We start from the raw sequence: 23,384 nt of genomic DNA on the forward strand, positions 1-23,384 counted from the left end.
TGGGAAAGGGTGGGGGAAGTTCGTCCTTACCGGTAACATGCCAGTGAAGCAGCTGGATCAATATTCATGTTTCATATACTAGTTTGCTCATTTTATTGGACTTTGTTCATGCCTGTCCCTCATTTCAAATTGAAGTGGTTCTGAAAATGCCTAACACAGCTTAGTCCATCTTTAAAGCCTGTTAGTTGACCTGACATCCTTGCTTTGGCAAACCCATTATATTGTGACAGACTCGTTTAATCTGAACATTTTATTTACAATGTACATTAGCCAGACTCATGTTTTTAATTTGAGATTGCATTGTTTGGTACCATTTTTATGGGCATCTTAGGCAATTGCCTCCTGCCACGCAGGCGGTATACCTAGACAAGAAAAGTTAATCAACTTATGTTGCATTTCGCAAGCATGCAATTGAGTATGTACAAATTTCTCTCGAACTTGCATGAAAAATGAGACGGCAAACATGCCTTCCTGGCACTACGGCTCCACAGAATGGCACCCAAAACAAGACCCTTGCTTATTTTGCTATTTACAGATCTAAGCAAACTGTAAAGCAGTGGTAAACAACTTTTGAATTTCAATTCACCATACATTAAATGACAATTGTTCATTTTCATCTATACCAATTTTGGTTCACTATACTGGTAGAGTAACATGTTTGATTCACCAGGTATGCCAACAGTTCCTGAAATGTATTGCATTTCAATTTATTTCAGGGATTACTCAATTTTATAATATAGTGAACTTACAGGCAGGGTTTAATTGTCAGTTTCCTGTCAAAGTGCATCAGTGCAACTAAATCATTTTATCAATTGAAAAAGTAATTCAATTTCTGCGCTTTCACAATTCTACACAGCCATTGGAAGCGGTTAAGATTAAACCTAGCAACCATTTGGGGACTTTCTTTCACTGAGGTATGGGTAGACTTTTTTTCCCAAATTTCGCATCTGTTAATTACCTGAAATTACTTGACATTACTTATTTCCGTCACATCAGTCTAGACAGGAAAGATGAACACAACCACTAAAGCAGCATTTCCCAACTCCAGTCCTTGGGTATCCCTAACACACATTTTTGTTGTAGCCCTCGACAAAAACTCACCTCAACTCAGGGGCTTGATTAGTTGACAAGTTGAATCAGGTGTGCTTATCCAGGGCTACAAAAGTGTGCTTATTGGTGGAAACACTTCCAAAACAATTACCCATTCAATACTGTATGCACAAAGATCCAACATGAATATCAGAAGTTTGTAACAACCAGGTCCTGGTTAGATTTACCATGTCAGCTTACCATAGGCTGATTTTCCACAATTCTAAAATTTTCCACTACTTGCTCTTTTGAACAATCACGATGATCTGATTGGTCAAAAGACCAATTAGTGGAAAAAAATATTGAATTAGTCTTCCTGTGTAACCAGCTTTAGAGGACAACCCTTTGATGAAGTGTAGTAGTAAAGACTAATGAGGAATAGAGGCGCTGTACTATTGCCTGAAGTATTACTTTGCACTATATGGGCAATAAGGTGTCATTTGGGACCCACATATAGCCAGTCCTTGGTTGGGAGGTCAGAGGAGATTCATTATGTGTAGAAGATGACCTCAGGGATCTGTCCGTCCTCTACTGAAGTGCCGTTGTTGTTTCCTGCAGCATAGCAGAAGGTGAAGCAGGTCTTGGTGCCGGTGGCAGGGGCTTCGTGGGTCACTTTACGCATTCCTTTGGTGCCATAGTGCGAGTCTGGTCCCTGAAAGACATGGATAATTGTGGTGTAGCTGTATGCTTACTTATTGTATTCAATATGTACTTCAAAACTGAGTGGTTACAATGTACAGCATTTTTTGTATAAAAAAAAAAATACAGTTATGTAAATGGTGGTGGTAGATGAAATGATCATCTTCTGCTGTACCTTGAGGGTGGCACACGCGATGTAGTTGACACTGGGCAGGATCTCCACTGGTTCCTTAAACATGACCCGGAATGTGTTGGAGGAACCGTCGCAGCTGAAGCCTGTGTCGTTCTGACCCAGGACAGTGTTGCTGTCTGTGTGAATGACCTTGAAGAGGGAGACCAACGGTCAGTCTTCACGTTTACCTTTATATACCCAGGTAAATCATAACAAAGTATATTTTACAGTAACATTAACTACCCAAGTATGTTTTCTACGCAGCACCCACTGTAACTAGTATATGTTATTCCTCTTTACCTGTATATTGACTTGGTAGTCTGTAGGACCATGTATCGAACCATAGAGGCCAAATCCAACCACAAATATCCTCCGATTCACTGAAAACCTAGCGAAGGCAGAAAAGGATATAGAAGGTAAACCTTTACTGAATTGAGATACTTTGTATGCAGTGCTCGACTTGGTCTGAAATAGAGGCCGGTACTCAATTTGGGTGTTGGTACTGTTTTTATTTAGGTGCAGGAGCTCCACAATACTTTTGAGCTAATATTCGAACAAGAGGAACAGGAGCTCAAACAGTAGAACAGCTCCAATGAGCTCCTGCCCAAGTCAGCCACTGTCTGTATGTAGTCATTGGTGTATGTGTACTAACCGGATACAGTCACTGGTCCCGCTGTAGCCCCAGCGGCTCTCCACCTGTCCGAAGCGTGTGATGCTGCACTCCTTCCCCCGCAGGCAGCAGCGAGGCCGGTCGATGAACTCCACGTGAGGCTTGGGGTTCACCGTGAAGTGAAGGAACAGGCTCACCACCTCCTGGTCACTAAGAATACCAGACTGGGCTGGACCTATCAAGTAGAAATGCAGGCGCATATATATATATATATATATATACATACATACACACATTTCCCGGTTCGGTTTAGCTCGTCTCCACTGGGTCTGGTTGCCAAGTATGTGGCTACTGAATGGTTAGTGCCTTTCATAGCGTGTAACTTTGTTGTCAATAGACAGATGGTGTCAGGACGTAAGACAGAACATAACCACAGTGGTGTGAGCTACCTGCAGCAAATTCCTCGATGGTCATGAGAGGGAAGCGGATAAGGACCAGGGCTTTGCCCAGCACTTTGCGCTTGTTCTCCGGAGTGGGCTGGTACTGCTGCCTCTGGGTTTCTGCCTCCGCCCAGCGCACCGCAGCCCCAAACAGACGTACCTCCCGCACCCCCAGAGTGTCCCTCTCCAGCACTGCCACCAGCGTGTCTACAGGAGACAAGATCTCACATCATGCTCAGAACGTGTCCTTTGTCTGAAGACAATCCCCTATGCCCCTTTCCTTATTGTGTGTGACTGACAGACAGACACAAAGACAGACAGACAGACAGAGGCAGCATAATTTACTTTACCTAGATCAATATCAGTGAAGCCCTCAGCAGCGAGTGCATCCACAGTGTTCTTGTCGATGTTCTCCAGACAGAGGCTGGCCAGCTGAGGTTCGTCAAAGAGCCGCGCCTGAAACAAACAACCCGTGTTAGCAAACAGCTGGCAGCGATCATACTGTGATCAACCGCTTGCTCTATTCTAATATCCATACCTCGCGACAAGCTAGAAATACTGGGTTTTCAGTCTTATCATTTGTAATAACCATGTTATTACATCGTCTGCATTTCCAATGACACCCAAAATCACATCCTAGCCTATGGGGCGATTCCATGAACGCATACCACCCTATTTTAGAGCACACTATATTAGCCTTATAATGACACCAAGGTGTTGTCTGTATCATGTAAGGTTCATTGATCATTGAGTCTTACAGGGGACATGTACAGAACCAGTAAAAAGGTTGGACACCTACTCATTCAAGGGTTCTTTATTTGTACTATTTTCTACATTGTAGAATAATAGTGAAGACATCAAAACTATGAAATCATGTAGATACCAAAAAAAAGTTATATCAAAATAGGTTTTATTTGAGGTTATTTAAAGTAGTCACCTTGATGACTTGAGCTGCCTTGATGACAGCTTTGCATACTCTCGGCATTTTCTCAACCAGCTTCACTTGGAATGCTTTTCCAACAATCTTGAAGGGGTTCCCATATATGCTAAGCACTTGATGGCTGCTTTTCCTTCACTCTGCAGTCCAACTCATGGGTTGAGGTCAGGTGATTGTGGAGGCCAGGTCATCTGATGCAGCACTCCATCACTCTCCTTCTTGGTAAAATAGTCCTTACACAGTCTGGAGGTGTGTTTTGGGTCATTGTCCTGTTGAAAAACTAATTATCGTCCCACTAAGCGCAAACCAGATGGGATGGCGTATCGCTGCAGAATTCTATGGTAGCCATGCTGGTTAAGTGTGCCTTGAATTCTAAATTAATCACAGACAGTGTCACCAGCAAAGCACCCCCATACCATCTCCATGCTTCACGGTGGGAACCACGCATGCGGAGATCATCCGTTCACCTACTCTACGTCTCACAAAGACATGGCGGTTGGAACCAAAAATCTCAAATTTGGACTCATCAGACCAAAGGACAGAACATTCCACTGGTCTAATGTCCATTGCTCGTGTTTCTTGGCCAAAGCAAGTTTCATTATCTTATTGTTGTCCTTTAGTAGTGGTTTCTTTGCAGCAATTTGACCATGAAGGCCTAATTCACAAAGTCTCTGAACAGTTTATGTTGAGATGTGTCTGTTACTTGAACTCTGTGAAGCATTTATTTGGGGTGCAATTTCTGAGGCTGGTAACTAATGAACTTATCCTCTGCAGCAGAGGTGTCTCTGGGTCTTCCATTCCTATGGCGGTCCTCATGAGAGCCAGTTTCATCATAGCGCCTGATGTTTTTTGCGACTGCAAAATTTCTTGAAATTTGCTCGATAGACTGACCTTCCTGTCTTAAAGTAATGATGGACTGTTGTTCTCTTTGCTTATTTGAGCTGTTCTTGCCATAATATGGACTTGGTATTTAACCAAACAGGGCTATCTTCTGTATACCACCCCTACCTTGTCACAGCACAATGGATTGGCTTAAGAAGGAAATAAATTACACAAATGAACAAGGCACACCTGTTAAATGAAATACATTCCAGGTGACTACCTCATAAAGCTGGTTAAGAGAATGCCAAGAGTGTGCAAAAATGTCAAGGGAAAGGGTGGCTCGGTATACAAATCCCAAAAGAAAGAAATGATCTCACTCCAATACATTTTTATAGAATGTTATCAAAAATAGACAAGATCTTGCTACCATGAAAAGGAAAATACCTGTCCATTTGTGAAAAAAATCACCCCGATTAACTCTTTAGTCATATCACAATTTACCTATTTGCTCATGGTTTTGCCTACACCTAGTGACCTGCTTTTTAAATTATATGAACAAAAAATATTCCATTTTATTTGGAACGGCAAGCCAGACTAAATTAAAAGGGCCTATTTATATAACGAATATGAATTCGGAGAACAGAAATTAGTAAATATTAAAGCATTAGACCTCTCACTAAAGGCATCAGTCATACAAAAGTTATACTGAAATCCAAAATGGTTCTCTAGTAAATTGGTAGGAATGTCTCACTCCATGTTCAAGAATGGCCTTTTCCCCTTTATTCAGATTACACCTGCTCACTTTCAGTTATTTGAAAAGGAAATCATCCCTAAAATATAGTTATTTTTTAAACGAGCCTTAGAAAGTTGGTTGCAATTTCAGTTTAATCCACCTGAAAAGACAGAACAAATAATACAAATATTATGGTTAACTCAAATATACTAATTGATAAAAAAAAATAAAAAAAATCTAAGAATTTTTTAAAAAAGGTATTATTTTAGTGAAATGTCTGCTCTACCCAAAATTACAACCAACTAATTGCAGCATTGGTCACAGGTCCAGGAATGGCTGAAGATTGCAACTTTTGCCTAGAACTAATGCTGCAGATAGCAATAGCGGGCGATTTGAAAAGCCATAGTCAATCAATCAATAATATAAATGTTTATCTTTTAATTTACAATCTGTAGAAGCTATGAAAATAGAAAAGTTCAGTACTTTTGTGAAGCATCACAGCACAGTTGAAAAATATATGGCAAATAGAAATCCAAAATGTATGGTGTTAAGAGATAGATGGGAGGGGTTGAATGGAGCTGAAAGGTGGGACTAATAACAAGAACCAATGTAAAACATATGGGGTCTGTAAAATGTATATAGGTTCAGAAATGTTGTGAAATAGCAAAGTTACAAATAGAAATCAAACTGGATGGACATCAGAAATAGAGGAAGGACTAAAAACAAACAAAATATAACTATTGTAAAATAGATTGTTATTGTTTATTAGTTTATTCCAATTGGGGGAAGGGTGGTAGGGTTTGCGGGGAATAATAAAGGTATATTCTAAAAAAAAGTATGTATGTCTATATAGGTATCTGTGTATACAGTGGGGCAAAAAAAGTATTTAGTCAGCCACCGATTATGCAAGTTCTCCCACTTAAAAAGATGAGAGGCCTGTAATTTTCATCATAGGTACACTTCAACTATGACAGACAAAAGAAAGAAAAATCCAGGAACTCACATTGTAGGATTTTTTATGAATTTATTTGCAAATTATGGTGGAAAATAAGTATTTGGTCAATAACAAAAGTTTATCTCAATACTTTGTTATATACCCTTTGTTGGCAATGACAGAGGTCAAACATTTTCTGTAAGTCTTCACAAGGTTTTCACACACCGTTGCTGGTATTTTGGCCCATTCCTCCATGCAGATCTCCTCTAGAGCAGTGATGTTTTGGGGCTGTTGCTGGGCAACACAGACTTTCAACTCCCTCCAAAGATTTTCTATGGGCTTGAGATCTGGAGACTGGCTAGGCCACTCCAGGACCTTGAAATGCTTCTTACGAAGCCACTCCTTCGTTGCCCGGGCGGTGTGTTTGGGATCATTGTCATGCTGAAAGACCCAGCCACGTTTCATCTTCAATGCCCTTGCTGATGGAAGGAGGTTTTCACTCAAAATCTCACGATACATGGCCCCATTCATTCTTTCCTTTAAACGGATCAGTCGTCCTGGTCCCTTTGCCGAAAAACAGCCCCAAAGCATGATGTTTTCACCCCCATGCTTCACAGTAGGTATGGTGTTCTTTGGATGCAACTCAGCTTTCTTTGTCCTCCAAACACAACGAGTTGAGTTTTTACCAAAAAGTTATATTTTGGTTTCATCTGACCATATGACATTCTCCCAATCTTCTTCTGGATCATCCAAATGCTCTCTAGCAAACTTCAGACGGGCCTGGACATGTACTGGCTTAAGCAAGGGGACACGTCTGGCACTGCAGGATTTGAGTCCCTGGCGGCGTAGTGTGTTACTGATGGTAGGCTTTGTTACTTTGGTCCCAGCTCTCTGCAGGTCATTCACTAGGTCCCCCCCGTGTGGTTCTGGGATTTTTGCTCACCGTTCTTGTGATCATTTTGACCCCACGGGGTGAGATCTTGCGTGGAGCCCCAGATCGAGGGAGATTATCAATGGTCTTGTATGTCTTCCATTTCCTAATAATTGCTCCCGCAGTTGATTTCTTCAAACCAAGCTGCTTACCTATTGCAGATTCAGTCTTCCCAGCCTGGTGCAGGTCTACAATTTTGTTTCTGGTGTCCTTTAACAGCTCTTTGGTCTTGGCCATAGTGAAGTTTGGAGTGTGACTGTTTGAGGTTGTGGCAGGTGTCTTTTATACTGATAACAAGTTCAAACAGGTGCCATTAATACAGGTAACAAGTGGAGGACAGAGGAGCCTCTTAAAGAAGAAGTTACAGGTCTGTGAGAGCCAGAAATCTTGCTTGTTTGTAGGTGACCAAATACTTATTTTCCACTATAATTTGCAAATAAATTCATTAAAGATCCTACAATGTGATTTTCTGGATTTTTTTTCTCATTTTGTCCGTCATAGTTGAAGTGTACCTATGATGAAAATGACAGGCCTCTATCATCTTTTTAAGTGGGAGAACTTGCACAATTGGTGGCTGATTAAATACTTTTTTGCCCCACTGTATATACCCCCCAAATATATGGGGGATTGGAAATGATGCAGACAATTACATTGATGGAAGCAACAATCTTTCCGCAATATTAAGCTGATCAACCCTATCATTTTTTTTAAAGGCCTAAGGGTTGCTACTTTGAAGAATCTCAAATCTCAAATATATTTTGAATTTTTTGGGGGGTTACTACATGATTCCATAGTTTTGATGTCTTCACCATTATTCTACAATGTAGAAAATAGTTTAAAATAAAGAAAAATCCTGCAATGAGTAGGTATGTCCAAAAAGTGCCTAAAATTGCCACTTTCATCATGATTTTCAAAAAAATAATGGTTGTGTTAAATGAATCCTACAGACGAAGAACCATATATGTGACATTTAAAAAAAAAAAAGAGATATACATGAAAAATCATTATTGGACACCATTTTTCTATAGCGAACCGGTTTCACAAGCTTTCCACGCGCTAATTAACAATAATTTTAAATGTAAAGATAGGCTCTCGTGGAATAACCGTTTATGTGCACCACTCAGAATGGACGGACAAGCGCACAACCTTTCTGTTGCTGATGAAAATCGCAGAAATGTGGGAAAGAAACGTAAAACAAAACTAAAAGAATGGAAAGACAGGCAAAGGAAGATCTTACGGGATGCGGGAAAACCCTATACAAATCGTAAGGGTCAAGAAAAAACTGGGAAAAGCTGTCCAAAAGAGGTATGTGGAAGAACCGTATATCAAACAATCAAGCTAGCTAGCTATAGAGTACAGTAACTAACATGTATGTTCTGGGTTGTCTAATTTGTAACTATAGAGAAAACATATTAGCTAAAGTTCGTTGGCTACTAACTCATACATTATCGTTACAAATGTTATTGCTAGATTATAGAAGAAACATAGCTAGCTACTTTTTCTCCGTCCACCGGATGATTCGACATGGCTACAGTAGCTAGCTAGTTACACTGTATCCTGCAGGGAAGAGCGTGTTCCACGACGTGCAGAAAGGATTGTGGAAAGTTGACTGATGAACGCAAGCTGCATCTGTTCAACAGGTTCTATACTGTCCCATACGAGAAACAACAAGCGTTGATTCTCTCCGGCTTAGAACAGGTTAGAAATAAGACAAAACGCCTATTATTATAATAGCTATATTGAACACTTGCATAGTTTAACTTTGACAGTAATGATACGTACATTAACATTAACTCTAAAAGTGCTGTGTTACACAATGGTGCAATACAAACTCATTCTGTGTATAGATTTGGAGTGTGTGAAAGATGGAGGTCCTGATCAAGCAATATCCTGAATGTGCTACAGTATATTAAATTCTGAATTCATCATTGTCAATTTTTATTGCAGCATGAGGTGAAACGGAGACGTAAACCTGAGGATACAAAGGAGAACAAACGACGGAAACAAACCTTCAAATACCATGTACAGCAAGCAGGCCAGAGATTGAATGTGTGCAAGGTTACTTTCATGTCTGTGTTCCAGCTAACCAACAGCCGTCTTCAGGCAAGTGAAAATATGAATTAATGTCTATATGAATATCAATTACAAACATATTGTATTCTCTGTACTAGTTTTTAATAACCTGCTAATTGAAATGTAATTGTTTTGGTCAGTTTATTCAGGAAAAGTTAGCTGAGGCAGGTGAGGTTGCAGGGTCTCCAAATCAGGCTACTGAGGCTAGGTCTCCTTTAGAAGATGGAAGAGGGAAGCATAGCAATAGGTAATGCGCTATGGATTCCAGCCTGGATTATTTCACTAAAGCAGTGCTCTAAACAATCTTCTAAACATTAACATAGAGTATCGTATGGATGAATAGCGAATTCTGAAACAAAAATATAAAAATGTTTATTACTTTTAAACAAAATGATGGTAACTAAGCTGTCCAACTACCACCTGAGCATTGAGGACTGAGTGCCGATTACCTTCCCCCTCCCACCGGACAGCACTGGCCTAATTCTCGCCGCCCTACAGGACCCCCCGGCCACAAACGGCAATGGCGTGACCGGGATTTGTACCCCGGTTATAGCGACACAGTTGCACTCTAAGGCAGGTCCCTAGACCATTGAGAGAATACAAGTTTAACAACACCTTGTTGTCTCCTTACAGGCCACATCGGATACATGCTACAGTGAAAGAGGGCATCAAGGAGCACATTCTATCTTTCCCAAGAACCCAGAACCACTACTCACGGATGAAGGGGGATGTACACAGAGAATACCTCAGCCCTGATCTGAATTTGTTGCGAATGTACCGACTCTACAAAGAGAATAATACCACATCATCTGCAAAATTCTGGGTTTATAGGGACATTTTCAAACAGCAGTCTCAATTTCGGCCAACCCAGGAGTGACACGTGTGGCAAATGTGACGCATTCTTCACTAAGATGTCAGCAGCAACATCTGAAGAGGAGAAGAGGAAGATTGCAGTTGAAAGTGAGTTACACCATCGAAAAGCCGAAAAGGCCTACACACAGCTTCAAAGTGACACTGAGTGGGCTAAAGCCAATGCTGACTGCCATGTCATTTCTGTGGATCTACAGGGGGTGATGTACACCCCTAATCTGACCCACTCCAATGTCTACTACCAGCAGTAGCTGTCAAATTTTAACTTTTGCATCCAGGAACTTGGAAAAGAAGATCCTGCATACATGTGTGTTTGGCATGAGGGGATTGCACACCGAGGGTCCATTGAGGTGGCAAGCTGCATAATGAAGTGGGTGAAGACAAAATTCACGCCACTCACCAAACCAGAGGTGCGCAAGTTGATCATATTCAGTGACAGATGCTGTGGGCAGAATAACAACTGGCGGATGCTCAATCTGATGTCGATGCTCGTCTCTATGGGTTACTTTACCCAAGTTGAGCAGAAGTTCATGGTCTCTGGTCATTCTTTTCTTCCTTGTGATCGATCTTTTGCCACCATCGAGAAGAGGCGCAAGGTGTCAGTCCTTCATACACCTGATGATGTTTCAAAGATGATACTTGAAGCACAACCAGCAAAACCATTCAAGGTGATGAGGATGCAATGTGAAGACTTCAGGCACCTCCCAGATTCTGTCCTCAAGCGACCAGCTGGACTACAGATCACCTCAGTGAGGTGGTTAAAAGTCACAGGTATTGCACAGAGAATAGTTTACTAACATCCCATCAACATGCAACATGTTGTTCTAACAATAAAATATCCTAATGCTTGACTGTGAAAGTTGTTTATTGATGTCAGGAACTTAAAATGTTTCTGTTCTAATTTCAGTTGAGGATCCTTGGAATCTGTACGCCAAACAGAGCCACAGTCTATTTGAGGGATGGAAGTCGTGGCTGATCTCCAAACCAAAACAAGGAGCTACACCTCAACCTCCCTATTTTGCAAGCCACTACCCTAAAGCATATGAGAGTCCTCTGCCCATCAAAAAAAACAAGTACCAAGATCTGATGACCATGCTCAACTACTTGCCAGCTGCTGCACGCTCTTTTTATGAATCACTGCAGAGTGAATAATTTGTTGTTAAACCAAGCTACATAATTAAACGTTTTTTCTGTGTGTTTATGATCCCCTGAACCTGTATACTGTAGTATGTTGAATCTGTATACATTTCAGAAGACATGTCACCCCTATTGTAGGAAATTAAATGTATCGTAGGTGTTTTCTATGTGAATCAATTTGTGTATGATTTGAACCAGCACAATATATTGAATTAATTTAATTTTAAGATGTTGTTCCTAGTGTAGAAAATGTTATGTACAATGTGTTCCGTTGATAATTATTTTGTGTGATCATTTGTACCTTTTTTAATCTGAATGAATGAAAAACAAATAAGTCATCACATACAGTATGTGAGTATTCATTTGATCTTGATTCCCTTTTTTATTCATTACAATATACACTGTCTCTCTGTCACCACATTTAGCATTAACTCTAAGCAGTTAATACTTATTTACTGCTGTCACCTCAGTGCAGAAGGACATTTCTTGCCTTTAGCATGGGTTTAACGCAATTCACAACTTAATTGCTGATCATAGTGTTAAACACAAAGAGAATGGTTTTCTGAACGTTTTGTAATATTGACCTTAGGGACCTGCATATTGGTACATCACATTGATCCATATTTGATATTTACAAGTTGTGCTTGTTTTGATTTAATTAATTTAATTGTATTCTATTTTGGTAGTTCTATGGTATGTTCACATTGAGGGCTTCATTTTAAATGAGACTAAGATTTCATGACTCAACTTTTAAGAAAAGTCATCATTGCTAAAGTTGATAGACCACCTTTAAATGAACCTCCATACAAATGAGTTAACTGCATATTTCATTTAAGTTATTTACATGAAGGGCATCTGTACTTGAAAGTACTTAAAACATCATATCAGGTGTTAAAACAGGACATCTTACAAGAGTCATGCAAAATGTCACATATACTGTTCTTCCACAAACTGAAATCATCACTGGAGATATACTGTTCTTCCACATTCTAAAAATTAAAACGGCAATAAAAAAAGTATTATTTGAAATAACAAAAAAATATAAATTGTTGTTGGAAGATATGGGTATGGTGAATTATTTCTCAACCATAAAACACCTAATGTGGTACACACAATTAATAATATAAAAATAACTGATTATCTTAAAATGGAAAAATTGTCACATATATGGTTCTTCGTCTGTAGGGTTCAAATGTAAAAAGCATATTAAACATTCTTCCTCCCAATTAAGTTCATATGTGAGAATTGCCTGAACAATCTAATACACAACAAATATTATTGGGCCATGCTGGCATGGAATCGCTCAATGACAACCTATTTCCCATGTCACTGTATAGGGAAATAGAGATATTAATTTGAGATTTGGCCATACATTACAAGCAGAAGTGCAACAGTGAGCTAGTTAGCTACCTGAGTGAGCAACATGAAGGCATTGTCAGCACGTAGATTCTTCTTGAGGAACTCCACACAGTGGGCCTCTAGGGCCGGCACTGCATACTTCTTGGCTGTGTACAGTGTGGTCATCACAGTCTCGGGTCCTATCTGCACCTCATCTGAGTACAGGAACCTGGATTTGCAACAGTTTGGACAGTCAGACAACCCATACATACCTCGTAGTGTAGTTACAGTATCAATCTGAAGACATTAAAATGTCAATACCATTTGATATATGTTAATTTAAAAAGGCATTTTCACTACATTCAGAATTTAACCTTGAAGATACAAACTGACCCCCTAAATTGGCTCATTCTTAAAGACATCAAAATGATTCAACTGGGTAGTTGCTACTTTACAGTCAAATTGGTGTGCCAGACAGGTCTTCTCTATAATCTTACTTGAGCAGGGCAAGGAATGCAGCTGGCTCCACGTCAGGCAGCTCGATCTCAGTAGAGGTGGTGGCCATACCGCCATTGAACATGGCATCGAATACTGCACTTCCTACGGCAAGGGCAAATCTGCCGAGAAAAAGGGGGTCGTGATTATTAGGAGGGATATATCAATGTATTGGATACTTTGTGTTTAGAACTGTAGTCTTCCTGGTCAGTTGTTAGCCCAGGAGGTGCATTCATGTACGTACCCACCACAATAATTTGCCAACATACAATGGTCATGCGCATATCATGGATATATCACTAGAAACAGACGAAGTCTAGCCTACACTCGACCTCACCCAATATAACACAACGGTCATCATCGGCACTGCAGAACATTTATATTGGGGCATGTATTCTACTGGCGGTGATTCGAATACATAAGCATGAATAGGCAAAGATTTAATGATTTGTAAACAAGCAAATATGAAATAGGCATATTTTAACAATCATGCTTCGCTTACCTGTGTGCTGGTATCCGCTGCACTCCCATTCCCTTCCCCACCAGAAAATGCACGTCACTCAGCACCTCGTTGTTGAACAAAAACGCAAACCTTTCTTTCACTGTGTTTTTTGTGGCCTGCCAGTTGTACACTGGCTCCCGATAAACCAATACGGCCGCAGATGCAGGGCTACTGGGAAGTGAGGATGGAATGTTCGGGGACTCCACGGAGGATGCTGTCATGTTTGTCGCAGCTCCTCCTGCGACTGTCGGTGCCCGGGCAGCCGTGGCACTCTGACCCGCTGACTGTGGCGTAGTGTGTTGCCTATTCGGGGAATGCTCTACTCTGACATCGGTGCCACCGCCACGGTCAGGGCCTGGTTGAGGGTTTGAGTGTCCCGCTGTCCGTGGTGCCCCTCCAGTTGCACCCGCTGACCCCTCATTTGTAGCGGGCGAGGAATGGGCGTTGTTGCTCGGCTGAGCATTACCCAGCGGTCCGGGACTGGAGAAATTGAGACATGGAGCTCTGCTATTGCTCTCCTCCTCCGCAGCCATTTTGGATGGAGAACACTGCAGGGTTTGCTGCTGAGATAAACAAGCACAACAGCGCATACCCAGAAACACAGGCGGAATGAGTGAACCTCACATGAGGCTGGAGACTGAGGACGAAGGTGGCCTAAATTGTCTGGACACTCAATAGCAGCCAATAATACCAAAGGCTGCATATGTATCATGGTGTCATCATATTAATTTGCTATAGTTTATTAGACAAATGAACATCAATGAGCTTATGATGAGCTATTATATTCCCCAACCATGGAGCTAGTATTTATTAATTAAAAACTGCAGGCTTACTTTTTTGATGCACAGGTATGCAAATATGAAATAATGTAGGCCTACATACATTATTCATGTTACTTAGACCTAGCAGATAAATATGTATTCAGTTCAAATTATTCTCCTCTCCATTGATGAGGCCTAGTCGATACATTTTCTTTCTGAATTCAGACATTTTAATATGTGTTTTGTATTAGCCTACCTGTTCTCAACTCCTACAAAGACATACCATCAATCTTACATTATTCATAGAGACGGTCTATATCTAAGTTTCCAAATGTGCACGTTTGAACTACTGTTCTAAACAGTATAGGATATATGATTTTACTTACCCAATATAATGAGATGGGATAGGCTATTGATGTCTATTTGGGACAAAGTAAAACTAATCACAGAGATCTTATGTCCAATTACTTATAACTGATGATGATTAGCCTCGAAGAAAAACAATCTCCCAGGGATAGGCCGAATAGTATTGTTGTAATATTACTTTAGAACCAAGAGTACATTATCAAAACACATGCCAAAATGAGAGCAGAAATATGATTCAAATCAAATCAAATTTTATTTGTCACATACACATGGTTAGTAGATGTTAATGCGAGTGTAGCAAATATGAACCAATCCGATACACTTTACTGAAGTGTAAAAAATAATGTTACAGTAACCATCTAAAACCTCATTACAAAGTTAGAATTAACTAGTTATTGTGTCAGCCAATCAGCTATGAAAAGGCGCTCTTCCTGACCTTAGACTGAGAGGCCCAATACAGTCATTGGCCCAAAATACGGGGTAAGCAGAGAGGAAGAGGCAAAGCAAGACGGTTTACTCCGCCCAAAATCTGTCCACGACAATAAGCCTACAAAGTGAGGAGTTTTTGTATGGAGGTCAACGAGAGTGTCGAATTTGGTCAACAAAAAATTTAATTGCTAATTTGCGACGTGAGACTTATTTGATCGAATTGAAGTTTAGCAATGGTTAGTTTGTTATGAATGCACTGATATAAGTGAACGAGCGTGGCATTCCGGCAACTTTTGGGGAAAAAACTACTTTTATCGGAGTTGCACCGACTGAGGGGGTTGTGCATGTTGATCACACGCGTATCTGCCCTCTTATTGGCTAGAATGTTCCAACTGATTTCGCCTCCTCCCGCCTGCCTTCCATCTTTGAGGACATGTATTTCCATTGTTAGAGCGGTCACTCGACTGTCTTGTCAATATAATAGAACACCTTTGGGGTAAGTAATACAATATTAGCTAGGCTAGTTAGAGAATGACATTAAAATGTAGCTATATTACAATTAGTATTATTGTCAGATAAATGTTCCTTTTGGCATATTTAATCACATCTCTGACGCATTTTACGTCATGTTCAGTAAGTGTATTACTAGCCCCTACTGTACTGACTGTTTTCCCGTTGTCCGTCCCATCGATGTTTGCTAGCCAACTATTTATTTAGCTAGCTAGTTAACCTTACATTAGCTCGCTTTATCAGAGCGAACACTAACGTCAGTTTATCAGAAACGTGTCATGATCACGCCCGAACAGTTGGAAAGAGGATTGCAGACGACAGTTTTCGCTTTTACATACTACTCTCTGTCCTGTAACGTTAGCTAACTAGCTAGCAAATATTTATAATGACAAACATATGTGATAGTCCCTGTCTCTCATACTCATTGAGCGTGTCAGATGAAAATGGTTGAGTATAAAGTACTAGTGTATTTCTAATCCTATGTATCCCACTTGCATATAATTCACTGGGATAAGGATATCATGGGAGGTGTGAAGCAGGAGCAGAATGATGGACCACCACCAAGAGGCATGCCGTCCTCTGATGCAGCACACGAAGAGGCAAGAGAAGGGGAAAGGACCTGTACATACTGACATGAATAGCACTAAATTCTGGACAATTACTTGCTGTGTATACACAGACTACCCACGGTTTGGTTATCCAATCCTTTCCAACATGTTGCTACCATTCTATAAACGGATCTAGCTTAAATGGAACAAGAGCATTGTTATGATGATGTTATGCTATGTTTCCCGACTCTTGATGCACACTTTGACGTGGTTATCGTTTTATCTTTTCATCCTGGATAGCATATCCGTTCTCTTTCTGTACAGCCTGTGAAGAAGAGGGGTTGGCCAAAGGGTAAGAAGAGGAAGAAGGTTCTGCCCAACGGTCCCAAGGCACCAGTGACTGGATATGTGCGCTTTCTGAATGAACGACGAGAGCAGATCCGTGCCAAGTACCCTGACCTGCCCTTTCCAGAAATTACCAAGAGGTTGGGCGCAGAGTGGAGCTGCTTAGCACCTAATGACAAACAGGTACCTGCAGGCTTGGCTAGGGAAATGTAGAATGTATGAACAATTACCAATTATTTTCCCCAGGTTTGTATTTAGTGGCAGTGCATTCAGTAGATTTATGCGTAGTTGTAGTTATATAAATAGGTATAGGCGTGCCAGGATATGGTCTGTTTGATAAGCCCAGGTAGGCCTCATTTAAAAACTACAGGCTATCATGTTTCTTGAGGAGAAGCCTGGGATTGGTAGCTACCATCGCAGTGTATTGAGATCTCTTCTGTGTGTGTCTAATGGAGTTAAGAATGTACTGTAAGCTCACTCCGCAGTGAGTTTAAAATGTTGCCAATGGAGCTATCCAATTTTAACTTTTGTACAGCTCAAACTGTTGTCAAGGAGGGCAGTCACGTGTGTCTGTAAGCCGAGCATAACTGTTTCGAGCCTGTTATGTGGAGGATGATATACTGTGAGTAGCGCACATGACGTTGGTTACATTGATGCTGTTGATCCGGGTCACTCAGTTGTGCTCTGTCCAGCTGCTGGGGTTGCGGCGGAGGAGGGAGGTCAAAGGGGGCGAGTGTAACCGATGTGAACTGGCTAGCAAGTTAGCGGTGCAGTTAGCGGTGCACGCTAGTAGCGTTCAGTCAATGACGTTGCTCACTCTGAGACTTAGAAGTAGTTGTTCCTCTTGTAATGATTCTTCATGGGTGACTGTTGTCGACGTGTGCAGAGGATGTCTGGTTCAAGTCCAGGTTGGGGCAAGGAGAGGGACAGAAGTAATACTGTTACATCTGGAGTGGACTGAAGTTTTTTTGTGTGCTGACCTGACAGCGCTTCCTGGATGAGGCGGAGCGAGAAAAGCTGCAGTATGCCCGGGAGCTGAGAGAATACCAACAGAGTGAGGCCTATCAGATCACCAGTGCCAAGATCCAGGACAAGAAGGTCAAGAGAGGTGAGAGCTGTGACACATTGTATTAACTGAGGGTTGTTGCACACACAGCTCCTATTTTATCCATTTGACAGGGTGGTAAAAAATGAATTTATTTTTTTAATCTGTCTTTCGTTCATTTGTTTTCTTTGAGCATTGTATATAATGTTTTCTTGGTGTTATTTTTCAGAGGAATCTCCATCTGTCATTATCAATGCCAACAGTTCTGGATCGGCTGCTCTGAAGGTACGCTCTTTGCCTTACATTATTTGCTTATGTTGTGTTTCTGAATGTGTTATGTCAAATTTTATTTTATTTATTTCATCTTTATTTAAGCAGGTAGGCAAGTTGAGAACAAGTTCTCATTTATAATTGCGACCTGGCCAAGATAAAGCAAAGCAGTTCGACACATACAACAACACAGAGTTACACACGGAGTAAAACAAACATACAGTCAATAATACAATAGAAAAATAAGTCTATATACAATGGGAGCAAATGAGGTGAGATAAGGGAGGTAAAGGCAAAAAAAGGCCATGGTGGCAAAGTAAATACAATATAGCAAGTAAAACACTAGAATGGTAGATTTGCAGTGGAAGAATGTGCAAAGTAGAAATATAAATAATGGGGTGCAAAGGAGCTAAATAAATACAGTAGGGGAAGAGGTTGTTGTTTGGGCTAAATTATAGATGGGCTATGTACAGGTGCAGTAATCTGTGAGCTGCTCTGATAGCTGGTGCTTGAAGCTAGTGAGGAAGATAAGTGTTTCCAGTTTCAGAGATTTTTGTAGTTCGTTCCAGTCATTTTTAAAAAGACTGCTTTTGTTCCGTGTGTTAAAGGGTTGCTTTGTTTTGAACTATGTCCTCTAGGGTTCAGACTACCTGTCCAACAGATTTGATGTTCCAATATTTACAGAGGAGTTCCTGGACCAGAACAAGGGTAAGAGACGGGCAGAGGAGGGTCTCTGGGACAAAACTGTTTCAGTGAAGAAAGTACTAACTGTTTCCTTACTAATGATTGTTTCTCTGCTCCCAGCCCGGGAAGCAGAGCTGCGGCGTCTACGCAAAGCCAACGTTGAGTTTGAGGAGCAGAATGCCGTGCTGCAGAAGCACATAGCAGACATGTACAGCGCCAAAGAGAGGCTGGAAGCTGAACTGGGGCAGGATGAGCTCCGGACGCAGGCCTTACACAGGCACCTGCTGGCCATCAAACACACCCTCGTCAGCAGTCTGTCCACCGTGGCCCTGCCAGGTCAGCACCTTGTCACTGGGGCCCTTCCATCCATCTCTGACCCTGATACTCAGCCTAATCTCTTTGTACGACTTGGCTGCAATTACTTCTAGTGCATTCAGAAAGTATTCAGACCCCTTCCCTTTTCCCCATTTTTGTTACGTTACAACCTTATTCTAAAATGGATTAAATAAACAATTTTCCTAATCAATCTACACAATATACCCCATAATGAAATGTTTTTTAGAAATGTTAGCAAATTTATTACAAATAAAAACATATCTTTATTTACATAAGTATTCAGACCTTTTGCTTTGAGACTTGAAATTGAGCTCCGGTGCATCCTGTTTCCATTGATCATCCTTGAGATGTTTCTACAACTTGATTGGAGTCCACCCTAGTTGACTGTGTTTTCTTTGCAGGCACAGGTGAGACCCCCTCTCTTGGTACCCTGGACTCTTACCTAAGTCGCCTGAGTGGTACTCTGGAGAGCAACCCTCATGAGCACCGTGCCTTGCTGACTCAGCTTCGCGATGTCCTTTCTCACCTGGACAGGTAACACACCTGTGACTGTATCTAACACCTTGATGTAGAGGTATTGAGTTATGTCAGGGAACAGACACTCTCCTATGTATTTATTTGGACAGTGAAGCTGAAATGTTTCATTTGTCTCTATACTCCAGTATTTTGAATTTAAGATTAAATGTTTCATATCAGGCGACAGTATAGAACGTCACCTTTTATTTGAGGGTATTTTCATACATAGCTGTTTTACCGTTCAGAAACGAAAGCACTTGATGTATCTAGTCCCCTGATATTGAAGCTATCCCCATTTTGAAGTATTTGGACAAATTAGCTGTGTTCTTATGTTATCTGAGTGACGCAAACATTACAACAAAAATCAACGAGTGCGCCATGACATTTTTGGAATATTAGATTATCCCCGACTGTCTAGTTTTTATTCTTGTAGTTGTTAGTTCTCAATAATTTTATTTCAACTTTGTTTAATTTTACACTGAAAATGTTTTACCATCCTGGAAATTAGGCCCACCACTGCTAAATGTATATAGGGGAAACACTAAACTCTACAAACTTGTTGGATATATATTTGCAGTTTGCTTTGGTTGTTTCAGATTATGTTGTGCCCAATAGAAATTAATCGTAAATAATGTATGGTCCTTTTGGAGTCACTTTTATTGTGAATAGAACATGTTTCCAAACATTTCTACATGAATGTGGATGCTACCATGATTACGGATAATCATGAATGAATTGTGAATAATGGTTAGTTAGAGGCACAAAGATCATACACCCAAGACGTGCTAATCTCACCATTACAAATTACAGGAGGTTAGCATTTTTTTTTTTGGGGGGGGGGTGATATTTATGCCTCTGAGTGTACATTACCTACAGTCTTGTGCATTACCATTCATATAACGTTGTCAAATTCAAACACTTGCTAGATCTGCATGCGTACAGTACAACTTAACCTTGTTGTTTATGAATGATCACACTGTTCTGTCTCCTCCCTTATTTTCAGTGAGAAGCTATGATGGGACCTCCACACCCATTCTGATTTGATGTGGATCCTGGATGGTATAACAACAGGTCATATCGGTGCCCTTCAGTGTAGTCATGGGATAGATAGGATGTCTTTCTGATGTAACAGACAAATTACAAACTGATAAAACACAAGGCTCAGTCTATATAGCATTACTCTGTGGTATACAGAGTAATATATAAATTGATTAAATAAAGAAAATTCCTCAGCAATCCCCACACCCCCTAATTGCAAGGTGAGTTCCTAGAATTTTTTGCAAATGTATAATTAAAAAAAAAAAAGCTACCTTATTTACATATGTATTCAGACCCTTTGCTATGAGACTTCAAATTGAGCTCCGGTTTTTCCTGTTTCAATTGATCATCCTTTTAAATGTTTCTAAAACTTGATTGGAGTCCACCTGTGGTAAATTCAATTGATTGCACATGATTTGGAAAGGCACACACCTGTCTATATAAGGTCACACAGTTGACAGTGCATGTCAGAGCAAAAACCAAGCCATGAGGTCAAAGGAATTGTAGAGCTCCGTGACAGGATTGTGTCGAGGCACAGATCTAGGGAAGGGTACCAAAACATTTCTGCAGCATTGAAGGTCTCCAAGAACACAGTGGCCTCCATCATTTTTAAATGGAAGAAGTTTGGAACCACCAAGACTCTTCCTCGAGCTGGCCGCCCGGCCAAACTGAGCAATCGGGAAAGAAAGGCCTTGGTCAGGGAGGTGACCAAGACCCCAATGGTCACTCTGACAGAGCTCTAGAGTTCCTCGTTGGAGATGGGAGAAGCTTCCAGAAGGACAACCATCTCTGCAGCACTCCACCAATCAGGCCTTTTTGTTAGTGGCCAGACTCCTCAGTAAAAGGCACATGACAGCCTGCTTGGAGTTTGTCAAAAGACAATATTGAACTCTTTGGCCTGAATGCCTAGTGTCACATCTGGAGGAAACCTGGCACCATCCCTATGGTGAAGCATGGTGTTGGCAGCATCATGCTGTGGGGATGTTTTTCAGCGGCAGGGACTGGGAGACTAGTCAGGATCGAGGGAAAGATGATCGGAGCAAAGTACAGAGAGATCCTTGATGAAAACCTGCTCCAGAGCGAGCACTCAGGACCTCAGACTGAGGCGAAGGTTCACCTTCCAACAGGACAACGGCCATAAGCACACAGACAAGACAATGCAAGAGTGGCTTCAGGACAAGTTTCTGAATGTCCTTGAGTGGCCCGGCCAGAGCTCGGACTTGAACCCGATCCAACATCTCTGGAGAGACCTGAAAATAGCTGTGCAGCAATGCTCCCCATCCACAGAGCTTGAGAGGATCTGCTGCGGAGAAGAATGGGAGAAACTCCCCAAATACTGGTTGGCTAAGCTTGTAGCATCATACCCAATAAGACTTGAGGCTGTAATTACTGTCAAAGGTGCTTCAACAAAGTACTGAGTAAAAGGTCTGAATACCTATTTTTGCATTGTCTTTATGGGGTTTTTTTGTGTATATTGAGAGGGGTGGACAATTGAATACATTTTAGAATAAGGCTGTAACCTAACAAAATGTGGATAAGTCAAGGGGTCTGAATATTTTCTGAAGGCACTGTATCTGCATGTGTACGGTCTTGTTCAGCTTTGGAGGCAAATGTCAGCCTTTCAGGCTTGTTGTGAACAGTCATTATGTCAACTGCCTTACCTTGTTCCATTTATAGTTACTATGGTTTATGGGAAAAAATCATGGGAAAAGCAGTTTACATGCCCTTTTCCCATATGTCTTCACTTGAAATAAGGAGATTGAAGAAGTGTAATTGTGTCAAATGAGAGACCAAATGAACTGGAAAAGATCATAGCAACATTTTCAGAATAGTTTTTTGTAATGCTATTGACATTAGGGGTGGGAAGTTTTGGATGAAGGTTTTTTTTGTAATGTTTTTTTTGTTGTTGAATGAATTTGAAATTGAAGTTTTGTCTCCTTTTGTAATCATTATTTCAATTTCCAATAAAAGTAAATGTGTGTAATTTCCCGGATGAGCGTGACGCACATAGAGCATATGGTGACACATGGATGATGTTGTCTGAAATGGCTTGATGACTCAATAGCTACTGATTGCACCTGCTGCCCTCACTTTATACTGGACAGAAGTACGGAACAAACGACTTGTCTGACCTTTAGTTTCTAGATCCCCCCCCACCACCACCACCACCAGATGGTGGTAAAGCTCTACTTTTACAAACGTTGTCAGTGGTTAGCTTGAAGGGTTCTCCGTTTCTTTAAATTATACTAAATGTCTGAATTGACAGATGTATGTGGTTTAGATCCACTTTATTCGCTGGAGGCCTTTCGCAGTGTATTTTTTTGGCTGTGGTTAGATTTGATTAAGATCAAACCAACATGCCTCCTGAAATTATACCTAGTAGCCCATAGGTCGGCGCACGATTGGCCCAGCGTCGTCCGGGTTTGCCCAGAGTAGCCCGTCATTGTAAATAAGAATTTGTTCTTTACTGACTTGCCTATTTAAAAAAGAAAGAAACAAAGTTGGTGTTTCTGAAAGCTTTGGGATCAGAACAAGGAGAGGCCGTTTAATTCTAGGCACAGAACATAACCGTCAGTCAAGGTTCCGATGTCATGTAAACTATTGAATGAATTTATTCTATAAATCTATGGATTCCTAAATTATACTTGAATGTATTCTTGTTCTTTTTTACACATTACACTAGCTTACTGCTTGTAGTACTTGGGCCTACTTGCTCGTTGTCATTCTTGGTAGTGTACTTGAAGACAAGTTTAATGCTCTCTCTTAGGTCCAGTTATCTAATCTGAGGTTAGAAGATGCTGTAGACTATATTTT

At 40.9% G+C, this 23,384-nt stretch overlaps 2 protein-coding genes and 1 long non-coding RNA gene across 8 annotated transcripts; 2 read left to right on the forward strand and 1 right to left on the reverse strand.

Annotated features, from left to right (window-relative positions):
- Positions 1-69: 69 nt before the first annotated feature.
- On the reverse strand, positions 70-14,352 carry LOC139409162 (BTB/POZ domain-containing protein 2-like). The gene is made up of 9 exons (XM_071153940.1): positions 13,723-14,352; positions 13,223-13,342; positions 12,798-12,954; positions 3,301-3,406; positions 2,960-3,157; positions 2,553-2,745; positions 2,201-2,288; positions 1,904-2,050; positions 70-1,741 (listed from the first exon to the last, which is right to left on the reverse strand). The coding sequence occupies exons 1-9, from the start codon at positions 14,310-14,312 to the stop codon at positions 1,580-1,582; spliced, it is 1,761 nt and encodes a 586-aa protein (XP_071010041.1). The 5' UTR covers positions 14,313-14,352; the 3' UTR covers positions 70-1,579.
- LOC139409164 (uncharacterized) lies at positions 8,408-10,482 on the forward strand. 2 transcript variants are annotated; one of them, XR_011634369.1, is made up of 3 exons: positions 8,408-8,612; positions 9,255-9,410; positions 10,014-10,482. It is a non-coding gene; the product is annotated as an uncharacterized lncRNA (long non-coding RNA). The 2 variants fall into 2 exon arrangements; XR_011634370.1 differs by lacking the exon at positions 8,408-8,612 and adding an exon at positions 8,905-9,005.
- Positions 14,342-22,554, forward strand: LOC139409163 (SWI/SNF-related matrix-associated actin-dependent regulator of chromatin subfamily E member 1-related-like). Of its 5 annotated transcripts, none has more exons than XM_071153945.1 (9): positions 14,342-14,371; positions 16,304-16,387; positions 16,637-16,864; positions 17,669-17,789; positions 17,956-18,011; positions 18,635-18,704; positions 18,801-19,016; positions 19,418-19,550; positions 20,536-22,554. In XM_071153945.1, the coding sequence occupies exons 2-9, from the start codon at positions 16,310-16,312 to the stop codon at positions 20,546-20,548; spliced, it is 915 nt and encodes a 304-aa protein (XP_071010046.1). In that variant the 5' UTR covers positions 14,342-14,371; positions 16,304-16,309; the 3' UTR covers positions 20,549-22,554. The 5 variants fall into 5 exon arrangements, with proteins under 5 accessions (XP_071010046.1, XP_071010047.1, XP_071010045.1 ...); XM_071153946.1 differs by lacking the exon at positions 14,342-14,371 and adding an exon at positions 15,381-15,774 and having other exon boundaries at positions 16,661-16,864; XM_071153944.1 differs by lacking the exon at positions 14,342-14,371 and adding an exon at positions 15,660-15,774.
- The last annotated feature ends 830 nt before the right edge of the window (positions 22,555-23,384 follow it).

The sequence above is a fragment of the Oncorhynchus clarkii genome, chromosome 5 (genome assembly GCF_045791955.1).
Source record: "Oncorhynchus clarkii lewisi isolate Uvic-CL-2024 chromosome 5, UVic_Ocla_1.0, whole genome shotgun sequence".
Classification (NCBI taxonomy): domain Eukaryota; kingdom Metazoa; phylum Chordata; class Actinopteri; order Salmoniformes; family Salmonidae; genus Oncorhynchus; species Oncorhynchus clarkii.